Here is a 12,371-nt window from a genome sequence, read left to right on the forward strand (position 1 = left end):
AAAATAGTTAAGCTCTGCAACTCACTGCCAGAGGATGTGGTAACAGCGGTTGGTGTATCTGGGTTTAAAAAAGGTTTGGACAAGTTCCTGGAGGAAAAGTCTATAGTTTGTTATTGAGATGGACATGGGGGAAGTTACTGCTTGCCCTGGGATTGGTGGCATGGAATGTTGCTACTGATTGGGTTTCAGCCAGGTACTTGTGACCTGGATTGGCCACTGTTGGAAGCAGGATACTGGGCAGATGGACCATTGGTCTGATCCAGTATGGCTATTCTTATGTTCTTATATAATAACTCTCTGGCACTATCCAATGACCTGAACTCAGAATTATCTTCATAGTAACATGTTCCTCATTATCCTTTCTGCTACCCCATATCCATTCCTTTTCATCTTTCTATGCCTACCTCCCAACGCTCATTTCCTTCTCAACCCAATTCCTCCTATGTTTAACTTACTTTCCGTCAATTTCATTAGTTTTGCACTTAACGCAAACTGTATATTCTTCTTACGACTTTGTAATTATTTATATTGTTACTATGTAAGCTGCATTGAGCCTGCCATGTGTGGGAAAGCGTGGGGTACAAATGTAATAAATAATAATAAAAATAATAATAATAATTACTTTACTTAGATGTTTATTTTTGAAGCGCTATTCGGGTTTTAGACATGTATGTCCATCTCCTAAAAGATCGACTTTGGGATTTACACCTGGTATACAAGACATCTAGGTTTCATAAAGTGTTCCTATTTGACCAGTGCTTTACAGGAGGGATTAGGGGAGGTTTCTCCCTTAATTTCCCCCCCCCCCCTTCCCAAGTGCTTCCTCCTGTCCTCTAAAAGCACACTTGGCAAGGGATACCAAGCTCTTTATTTCTAAAACAGCTAACAAATGTTTATGTTCTGGCACAAATGTTTGATACTGATTTTCTGATTTACAAATGTTTATTTTGCCATTTCATAGCATAAACATTTATCTGCTAGCACATTGTGTCCATTTTGACCCATTGATATTCTAGATGTTTGTTATTCTAAAATGGATGCTCCCACCACACGTAACCAGCGCACAAATGCCCATTTCTTCATATATTATCAGTAGATCTTGTTCTAAAATCCAGCGGAACTTGACATGTTCTGACTTGGACTTGTCAATTATAAAATACCACTCCAATTATATTAACCTAAAAAGGTTTATTTTTAAACCACTAAGCTAAAATGACTTAGCAGGCACTGCTGCACAAACTTTTATCCGACTTGCTGAAGGACCTAGCACACTAACTGGGTCAAATCTAAACAATCATGAACACCAAAATTGTTAATTAAAAGTTTCTCTGAGCTTTAATACGGTTAATATGCATTTAAAGCAGCTTGTAAGCTCTTGCCAGCTAGCTGTCCTGCTCTACATTTTTCCTAATTTGCAGTCTCCCACTGATGCTCTAATGAGTTGCTGGTGAGATCACCACACAGTTTAGCAACCACAAGAAAGAACTTTGATCTTTCTACAATTCTAGAATCAGTAATTACAATGTGAAGACGTGGTGCTGCAGAATGTACCCATGGTTACTCGTATACATCTAAACTGTTTGGGTGGGTTTTTGTTTGTTTGTTTTTAGTACACCGTTTATAATCCTAAGAAAGGATTCACCCAACTTGCTCCCTCTTGAGATCAGAGCAGGATTCATTCTTTAGCGGTTCTAAGCAAACAAGCACATTGGGCCCCATGTGATTCGGACTGCAGAGGAAATCTATCAGATGGAAGCAGTAGATAAGAGGCAATGGCCAACTGGAAGAGAATGCACAGGGCATACAACAACAGACAGACAGACAGACTTCTGTGGGCAGTGGTGGATGTGGCCCTTTCCTCCCTACCCCCCAACACCTCCTCTTGCCAGCAGCTACCAGAGCCATTGAATTAGCACATCTGAGAAAGCCCCTCCTAAATGTATGGTCCCTAGGCATATGCCTAGTTTGCCTATGCCTTAATTCTGCCCTGCTTGAGACAGCTGAACCCATGAGCCTCTTGTCTCATACACAAAAACATTTTGAGAAGGCTGTAAGAGCAAAATACAACTGAAGGATACCAACTAATCACAATTAGAAAAGTGAAAAGAAAAAATAAGATCAGACCTCTGCGATTATACAGTAAGGACCATATTCTATATAAGGTGCAGCAAGTAGCGTGCATTAAATTGTCCACATAGCCAATTTACGCATGTTACTCAATTGAGTAATGAGCCAATTAGTAATTGGCCGATAACAACCAATTATCACTAATTGGCAATAATTGGAATTTACGTGCACTTCTTTTTAGGTGTATTCTAAAAAGAGGCAAGCATAAAGTCCAGCACGCATAGCTGAAAAGGGGGTGCAGCAATAGGAGGAGTATAGGTGTGTCAGGGGTGTCAATCAAATTTATGCACGTTGTTACAGAATTCGGGGGGAAGGAGCATACATTTAGGCGTAGCTATTTACATCAGGTTTTCAGTAGCATAAATGGCCAGGCCTAAATATACGTGCATTCCCCTGGCCTATGTGTTATTCTATAAACCGCATCTTACTGTAGATGTGATTTACAGAATAGTGCTACGTGCGTTATTCCAACACACCTACATCTTAGATGACACTGAATCCAGCCCTAATTGCCAGAAATGCCTAACTTGCTGTGCACATAAAATCATTGGTCTCATAAAATAACTCTCCTAAAGACTTTTTATTCAATTTTATTCTGAACTCCAGTCGTAAATATTTATTTAATCTAACAGGAGTCAATCTTCAGAAGAAGGAAACCTTCTGCAAAACCTCAAGTTCTAAATGAGCAGGTGGCGCATGAAGGCTTGGAGTTATTTATATGGCTTCAGTTTTCCAAGTCCCTGAAGTAGCCCTATGATGAAATGCTAGTCAGCATTAGTCCTTTAGAACTTACACTTCTTTTAATATAATATCTGTAGAATATTATAGCTAAAAAAGACAATATCATATTTTATTATAAACCACTTTGGACACTTTGTGGGAATTCAGCAGTCTAAAAATGCCAGATTAGATTAGAAAAATTAGATATACCAGGTGGCAGTAGCAGGTGAGTCCCTTCCTGCCTACCCCAACACATACTCCCTCCCCAAATCCATCCCCCCCCCCCCCCCCCCCCCCGGAATCATCCAGAGGTTCTATGGTAGTCTTGGGGCATGGGATGAAAGAAGTTCCCCTCCGCTCCCATCCCAACTAGCTTCAGGATGCAAAACGGCACAGATGACTTCTAAGGGTAGTTTTGCACTGGGGGGGGTCATCTTTCCATATAAGGGCAATCGCTCCTTAAATGGAGCAATGACAGCTAGTAGACGTTTTGCAAGACTATCGCTAGGAGTCATCAGAACCATCTTAGAAACTAAAGCAAGAAGTGGTGTGATTGGAGGAGAACCGCTTCCATTCCATGTCACTAGGCTACCACAGAATCCCCAGGTGAGCCCCAGGGATGGGCCCTTTTGAGAGGGAATGAGATGTTTGAAAGGCTGAGGTGGGGATCAGCTGGGAGGAAGTAGTGGCAGGGTTATTGGGGATTGGGAGGGTGCTGACCTGCTGCCACGATGGTTTCACCTATTTTTGTGACACTTGGGTGCAGCAGTGGGGGTTGCATTACATGCATCAACAGGTAGCGCGAGTACACCCAAACTATCTTCCAGAACAAGTATTACAGCCCCATTCTCTAAATGCAGAGCAGATGCTAGCCATGGCTCCTGCATTTATTACCCAGGCTTTGCACTTATTGCACCTTAAGTGGTGTGGCAGGTGCAAAACCCTACTGCACCTTCATAGAAAGCAGTAAGGTTTTGCTTTCTCCAACTCTGGAGAATATTGAACATGCCTGGTCAGATGCAAAAGGATTGCTTCTTTTCCAGGTTCTCACAATGCCACACTTACTATGTGATTTTTTTAAAAATTAAAGAGAATTAGGTTTAAACAGACCTTTTTCCATACAAGACACCTTTTATTTAGCTTAGAAAACTGCACATCATTTACGACTGTGTTTACAAAGGCGTGTTAGGCATGTTAGCATTTTTAACATGCATTAAACACTAACGAATGTCAAACGCTAACGTGCCCATAGCAATGTATTGGCATGTTAGCATTTAATGTGCCTTAACTCTAAAGGCACAATAAAAAAACGCCAACGCACTTTAGGTAGGCTGGCTCAAGCTAGGGACTTGACGGCAGTTGCGGATAGATGGAGTACAGAGGTCGGTAGGAGTGTTTCGGCAAAGTTGCTGTTATCAGCTCTCCAGAGTGGCACACGTTTTGTGCATAGTGCGGAATTGCAGGAGTGCCACTTTCGAACAGTACACAGGGCATATTTCTCTCAGAGACAGGCCTTTCGTGCTGGGGTCTTGGATTCGAAGTGTTGTAGGAAGTGTAAGAGGATGGAGGCAATGTTCTTTCATGGTATGTGGCAGTGTAGGTTGATTTCTTCATTCTGGTTGGCAATCGGTCAATTTCTGGAAGGGGTGTTAGGGCGCAGGATCATATTAACTTTTGAGAGAGCTTTACTCAGTGCGTCTGGCCTGTGGTGGGAGGGTACAAGGGGTGAGAAATTGTTTCTGGGTAAGGCATGTATACTGGGGAGGAAATGCATCCTTCTTTATTGGACTCGGGATTGCCCGCCTTCCTTCTGGCATTGGAGGAATAAGCTCCATGAATTAATGGCATGGGAGTGTAGAGGAGCAAGTTTGTACCCAGGAAGGCAGCGGAGGTTTATCACAGTGTGGGAGGCATATTTGAACAAAATTTCACAGCGGGCGAAAGAGTCAAATTTTGAATAGGCTCCCTTGGAGTGGATAGGTTGTATAAGCAGGGGGTGTATTGAGCAGTGCTTCGGGGGTGAGGGTTGGGAGGGGGGGGGGAGATTCAAGAGTAGTATTACGATCAATGCGGGTAGGTTTGTCGGAGTTTGGGGGGGTGAGGAGGTGGGAGGGGTAGTAATGATTGGGGTTTATGTTAGGTTTGTTATTCTTTTTGGGGATATTGATCTATTCCTTGCAAGACTACCTTATATGTTTATGTGCAGTTGATCAGTGTACGGTCAGGGCAATAAATCTGGTGCTGGGCTATAGAGGGAGGGTGAGAGTGGTTAAAATGGTTAAAAATTTTGATGACTGCATTTGTCTTGTTGTATTGAGTGGGCGTTAGTGGTTCTGGCAGGGTTTCTGTCGATGTTACCAATAGTTTCCATCTATTTTTGTCATCAATAAAAATTGTTTAAAGTTAAAAAACGCCAATGCGCCTTAGTAAACATACCCTTAAATTTTATTTACATTTATCTTCCTCCCTTATCTCCAATAGACTTGGTTGGGTTTTCTTGTCCTCAATATTCAGAACCCAACTGAAACAATTTCACTTCTTCCAAAACCAACCTTTGGAAAGGGTTCACTACCTACAACCTAAACATTCCATCACCAACTTACCAGAAACCCTCATTCCCTCTTCCGTAAATCTCAGTATTGGTAAGTCTCGTTCACTGGAGTGCTAAAGCATTAATGAATCTATCTAACAGAAAATAAGAATAAATGTGTGTCCCCATCTAGTTATACCCTTTTTTGCAGTCAGACACTCATCTTTCTTCTTTCTCCACAGCAGGGTTTCTTACAATCTCATTCTGGTTTGTTTGTTTTTGATTCTTTTTTTAAATATTTGCCAGATGCACTAAAAACTCTTAGCAAGTTTCTCCTGACAACTTCACTAACTTCATGTCCTTTAGTCCAATATTTTTTTCAGGGATATGTCCTGAAATCTAATTATCAGTGTCAAGTACTAACTCTGGTCATTTAAAACTTTCAGCACACTACGGGGGCCTGTTTACTAAAGAACAATAAGTGGTTGCCAAATGTATTTGTACACAGTAACAGTTATCACATTTGCTGCATGATGCTTGGGTGGAGAATAGGTGGGTTGTGGACTGCACAAGTAGGTAGCATGTGGTAAGTTACCGTGTGCTGTCACTGCTGCAGATAGCATGAGCACACTTACTGCTTGATCCCTAGTAGCAATACTGCGAGACTATCACTAGGGGTCAGCATTCTCATTTAGAACCTGGTGTGGCAATGAAGAAGGAATATCTGAGGATCACTCTTGCCCCACTCCCTTTTCCCATAACCTACCTGGGGCATTAGTAGGGAGTAGGGATAATGGGAATTGTTTTTTTTTTTTTTAAAGCAGCAGGCCACCAGAGACCAAAAGGTTACCTCTAGCGTTCTTGTGACTCCATCACCATACTCTTTAGCATAGGCAAGCTGCAAGAACCACAGCTGACAAGAGAAATGCCTGTCTCACATAGTTCCTATTACCTTGCCAATTAGATTACTGATGAGACGGCCAACTAAGCAATAGTCTCGTAAAAACTCCATCTGCACATTTTCTCAATCTGGTGGTTGCTTTCTGGGCTCTTCTCGTTCAAGGACAACTACCACTACCACTGTGATGTTAGAGAATGTATCTGTTGTTAAAATATTTTTAATACAGCACTGCTCTAGTGGGTTCTTAATATTACTGCAGGTACCAAATCCCTTCACTGCAACACTATATAAGGATCTCCATCCCCACTAGGACAACAGCAGCCTTGTTCCAACTCTTAACAGTTCTAATTTCAAAAGTATATAGATAAAAAGGAGAAGTGATTTTTAAAACAAATCCTTTAGAGAATCATAGCTTAACTTGGTCATTGATCACAATGTTCTCTTATAATAAACATATAACAATAATATACAGATATACACACATTTGTTTTACAAGTTTTTAAGGCAATTAAAATAGGAGGGAAAGTTTTCACCACAGAGCTTTATTAGGGATTTTTCATCAACAAACAGTAACCCTTCACAGGTCCTTTGAAGTTCACTAAGAAGTAAAGTTTATTATGATAATATTTTATGTTATTACTTAAGGGAGACTTGATATTAAGTTAAACATCCCTACTCATAAAAACATAAGAATAGCCATACCCGGTCAGACCAACAGTACATCTAGCACAGTATCCTGCTTCTAACAGTGATCAATCCAAATAACGAGTACCTGGCAGAATCCCAGTGATTCCATGCTACCGATCCCAGGAATAACCAGTGGCTTTCTGCGTGTCTATCTTAATAGCACATTATGGACGTTTCCTCCAGAAACTTGTCCAAACCCTTTTTTAAACCCAGATACACTAACTCCTGTTACCACATCCTCTGGCAATGAGTTCCAGAGCTGAACTATTATGAAAAAAGTATTTTCTTCTTTTTTTTTTTTTTTTGCCTGGAACAATCTTCCTCAACCCCTACGTCAAGCCCCCTCCCTACCCATCTTCAAATCTCTGCTTAAAACTCACCTCTTCAATGCTGCCTTTGGCACCTAACCTCTCGAGAAATATAGTATGCCCTATCAGATTTACTCTACACTTGTCTTTTAGATTGTACACTTGTCTTTAGATTGTACACCTGTCTTTTAGATTGTAAGCTCCTTGAGCAGGGACTGTCCTTCCATGTTAAATTCTACAGCGCTGCGTAACCCTAGTAGCGCTTTAGAAATGTTAAGTAGTAGTAGTAGTTTTTTTTAATGTATTATCATGTGACTTCATGGAGTGTCCTCAAGTTCTTTTTTTGTTTTGTTTTTTTGAAAGAGTAAACAATCAATTTACATTTACCCATTCTACTCCACTCAGTATTTTGTAGACGTGAGCCAAATCCCCCCTCAGCCATTTCTTATCCAAGCTGAAGTGTCCTAACTTCTTAAGCCTTTCCTCATATGGCAAGAGTTTCATGCCTTAATAATTTTGGTCGCTCTTTGAACCTCTTCTAATTCTATCTTTTTCTTTTGAGATAGGACAACCAGAATTGCACACAAGGTGTGGTTGTACCATAGAGCGATACAGAGACATAATAATATTCTTTGTCTTATTGTCTATCCCTTTCCTAATAATTCCTAGCATTCTGTTTGCTTTTTTGGCCACAGCCGCACACAGAAGATTTCAACATGTTGTCCACGATGACACCTGGATCATTTAGCTTCAAGTGACTAAGATTTGGATTATTCTTCTCAATGTGCATCAATTTGAATTTATCCTCATTAACCCTGCTGTTTACAAAGCCGCAGCCCATTCAAAATGAATGGACTGTGTCGGCATTAGCACACAGAAGCTGCCAGCATGGCTTAGTAAACAGAGGGGTATATGTCATCTGCCATTTGGATGCCCAGTCTTCCAAATTTCCTAAGATCTTCCTGTAATTTCTCACAATCCACATGAGGGTTTAAGAACTTTAAATAATTTTATGTCATCTGCAAATTTAAATCACCTCATTTGTCATTCCCATTTCCAGATCATTTATAAATATGTTAAATAGCACTGGTTCTAGCACAGATCCCTGGGGCACTCCACTAGTCACCTTCCTCTATTGAGAGACTTGGCCATTTAACCCTACTCTCTGTTTTTTATCTGTTAACCAGTTCTCAATCCACAACAGAATATTCCCTCCTATCCCATACCTTTTTTTTTTCTCAGGAGTCTCTCATAATGAATTTTGTCAAAAGCTTTCTGAATATCTAGTTATCTACATCAACAGGTTCACCTATATCCAAATGTTTAGTCATGCCTACTCCCTTAGCAACTTTAAATAACTGAACTCATTTTGCAGTCTAGCAGTGAGATGGGGCCATCCAGACTTTTGCACATGTATGATACCTCCCAGCTGACAAAAGGTTATATATGTATGCTATAGAAATGCTAAATAGTAGTAGTAGTAATACTCAGTACAAAGAGCTCCTGGCTCTCATTGAATCCTATATCTGGAGACTAAAGTAGTACACATGGAAAAGCAGAGGCAGACAGTGGTATATTAAAAAAAAAAAGATATTCAGGGTCATATCAAAGCAGTCACACCTCCTTGGAAGAGAAAGGTTACTTAGACTTGGTGTGGCAGGAAGTGATCAAGCACCGAGAGCTGTCATTTTGGTAATGCAATATCCTCTTGCATGGAGAATGTCTCTCCAGGGCATGTGCCCAGGAAAGAAGGGTTAGGATGGCGATTGCAATTCAGTCATTAGGAATGTAGATAGCTGGGTGGCTGGTGGATGTGAGGATCACTTGGAAATTTGCCTGTCTTTTCAAAGGTGGAAGACATCGCTGAAATAGCCTTATGGACAGTACTGGGGCGGAGCCAGCTGTCTTGGTACCTCCGGGTACCAAAGACAAAGGAAGCTACAGGAGGTGGGTCTGAAAGCAAAATTTTGCCTTAGGTAGAAAAGTTGAAATCCTGATTCTCTAGGGTAGCGCTCTCAGAAATGCTTCTATTCCATGACCAAGAGGCAGGCGGAGCTCAAGAGTCTCAATGCATGGATAAACACTGCAAGAAAGAACTGGAACTGGGCAATCTATTCCAAAAAGATGGTGCTAACCTTTAAAAAGGAGATACAGCAAATATTAAACTAGAACTTGGTGGAAAGCACAGTTGCTCAGAATCGTATGCTCCAGAGTAAGGCATCTTCAACAGATACTAGCAAAATGCAGAAATTAGAATATTCCAACAGTGATGTTATAATAAAAGCTGAAGTAACACAGGAGAATTTTAATAAAGAACAGAGAGAACTATAATTCCAAAGTACCCCCATCAACTGATACACAAGCTATAAAACGCAGACAAAAACACTCTAAATTGCATGAGTACTAGGAGTCTGAGAAATAAGATGGGAGAGTTAAAATGTAAGGCAGTCATAAGTACATAGTGCATAAGTGTTGCCATTTTGGGACAGACGAAAGGTCCATCAAGCCCAGTATCCTGTTTCCAACAGTGGCCAATCCAGGTCCCAAGTACCTGGCAAGATCCCAAAACAGTACAATATATTTTATGATGCTTATCCCAGAAATAAGCTGTGGATTTTCCCGTCCATTTTAATAATGGCTTATGAACTTTTCTTAGAGTTAGACATAATAAGCAGTTCAGAGGCCTAGCAGAAAGATGCAGACAACGGGACAACAAGAAACCAGGGTACCAATATCTCCAGGTCAGTGCACATACCTGAATATTCAGTGCCAGGAGCCGTGCACGTCCTGGCATTGAATGTCTGGGGTTAGTTAGCCCGTGGTTGGGAATGACTTACAAGCTGCTTACTGCTGCGGGCTGAATATTACCCCCCATTAAAAGCACCTGTTAGAATTCCCCTGCCGGCTAACAGTGTTATGTGTTACTGCAGTCTGTGTGCACCAGTTCAGTAAAGATCTCAAAATCACAGCATTTTAGGTTACCTTTCAAAACTTCAAGCCAGAAAGTGAGCTTGGAATAATTCAGAGAGGCCATGCTGCAATGACACCGATACGCCAGCCAGTGCTTTCTGTCACCCAGCAAAACATCCTGAGTCTAGCAATAAGTCGATCAGCACAATTTTTGTCCAGTAATAAATCACCTGGCCTACATTTTTTACTTTTTTTTTTGTAAAACAAAATATTGTGTATGTGGGCCAAAAATAGGAAGAATATAGGCAACCTGAGTGAAATCTTAAATTCTACTTCCCCTACTATGCATTAAATAGTGTTTCAACTACCTCCTCAGTAACCAAAGTCTTACATTTGGTCAAAATACTGAAAAGGCACAAAAAATAAAAGCCAGCAGAAATCATATTTGAGGTGATCAGTCAAATGAAACCAAACACTGAAAATCAGGGGCACACCCAGGATTTGTCAGCATTTGGTGGCCATTTTGTTTTTAGGTCAGTTGTCCAGGCAAATGCCCATTTTAGCTGTGTTTCCAGTGTGGATATAGGTAAACAGATAGTATGTCACCCTGAAAAAGTAGATGCAAGTAATGTATCCTGGTGTGACATTATCAATTAACGAGGCAGGAGCTTTCACCTCAGATGCTCTTAGATTTTCTTACCTTTGGTTCCATTGAAATGAAGCTGTGTGATCCTCTGCTGGAGAGAATTGACCTTTTAATTGTTCGACTGTGGTAAAAGTGATAGTAATCCTTTAGCGTACCAATCTGCAAGGAAAGTTGGGGGAGGAAAGAGATTTATTTAGTTCATGAAAAACAGTTTTTCTGTCTGTTTTATTTTATCAGGTTCTTCTTTTTTTTTTTAACCTCTATTAATTATTCAGTTTCCTGCTGGGTTGAAATGTTACCTGAACCATACTGATCATCTTTCAAAAAGCAGGACCTGTAATATAAAATGGATGCAGTATCCTCCAAGCACTAACTATACAAGCAAAGAGTATAACTGAAGCTGCTTAGACTAGATACACCACCCTTTATACCTTTTAAATGTTTAATTTACATACAACATTCAAAGTTTCTATATCAGTCTATGCTCAAACTGCCTGCATTAAATGTACAAAATTAATCAAGAGTAATTAGGGAAAGGGAAATGGGACTTGATATACCGCCTTTCTGAGTTTTTTTGCAACTACGTTCAAAGTGGTTTACATATATTCAGGTACTTATTTTGTACCAGGGGCAATGGAGGGTTGTGACTTGCCCAGAGTCACAACAATGGGAATCAAACTCAGTTCCCCAGGATCAAAGTCCACTGCACTAACCACTAGGCTACTCCTCCATACGGTATGAGAAAAGAAATATAATGCACCAGCTGAGAACATTTAACTATATGATATTTATTTAAAAGAAAATCATACACCCATGGTAGAATACATTATTGAAGGATTCTGGCTGAAATGTTTGTGCTGAAAGCATATCTCTAACGTACAGGTGAAGAATGTACCAGAAAAAAATAATGCCATATTAGACTCCCCAACTCTGTTTTTTTAATAGTTTAAATTAACAATTAAATATACAAGATCACTCATTTAAGAAACTCAGAAGGGAAAAAAAAAAACATAAAAAAGCATAATTTTTACAAGCATAAAGTCAATCTTCCTTATACCACAGTAATTAGGAGGCATGACAAAAAAGGTAAGGAGACCAAATCCTCTGCTCAGTGTGCTGCGGCGGCTAAGAAAGCAAATGGAATGTTAGGTATTATTAGGAAAGGAATGGAAAACAAAAACGAAGACGTTATAATGCCTTTGTATCGGTCCATGGTGCGATCACACCATGTGTTCAATTCTGGTTGCCGCATCTGAAAAAAAGATATAGTGGAATTAGAAAAGGTACAGAGAAGGGCGAAGAAAATGATAAAGGGGATGGGACAACTTCCCTATGAGGAAAAGCTGAAGTGACTAGGGCTCTTCAGCTTGGAGAAGAGACGGCTGAAGGGAGATATGATAGAGGTCTATAAAATAATGAGTGGAGTGGAACTGGTAGACGTGAATCATTTATTTACTCTTTCCAAAATTACTAGGACTAGGAGGCATGTGATGAAGCTACAAAGTAGTAAATTTAATATGAATCGGAGAAAATTTTTCTTCA

General features: G+C 40.2%; 1 protein-coding gene across 2 annotated transcripts in view; it reads right to left on the minus strand.

The window, feature by feature from the left end:
- Positions 1–12,371, minus strand: part of PCSK5 (proprotein convertase subtilisin/kexin type 5) — a 739,798-nt gene that overhangs the window by 658,166 nt on the left and 69,261 nt on the right. For both annotated transcript variants that reach the window (XM_030193725.1, XM_030193726.1), the window contains exon 2: positions 10,884–10,988. In XM_030193725.1, coding sequence (XP_030049585.1) covers positions 10,884–10,988 — 105 coding nt within the window. The remainder of the gene's footprint in view (positions 1–10,883; positions 10,989–12,371) is intronic.

The sequence above is a fragment of the Microcaecilia unicolor genome, chromosome 2 (assembly GCF_901765095.1).
Source record: "Microcaecilia unicolor chromosome 2, aMicUni1.1, whole genome shotgun sequence".
NCBI classification, from domain to species: Eukaryota; Metazoa; Chordata; class Amphibia; order Gymnophiona; family Siphonopidae; genus Microcaecilia; species Microcaecilia unicolor.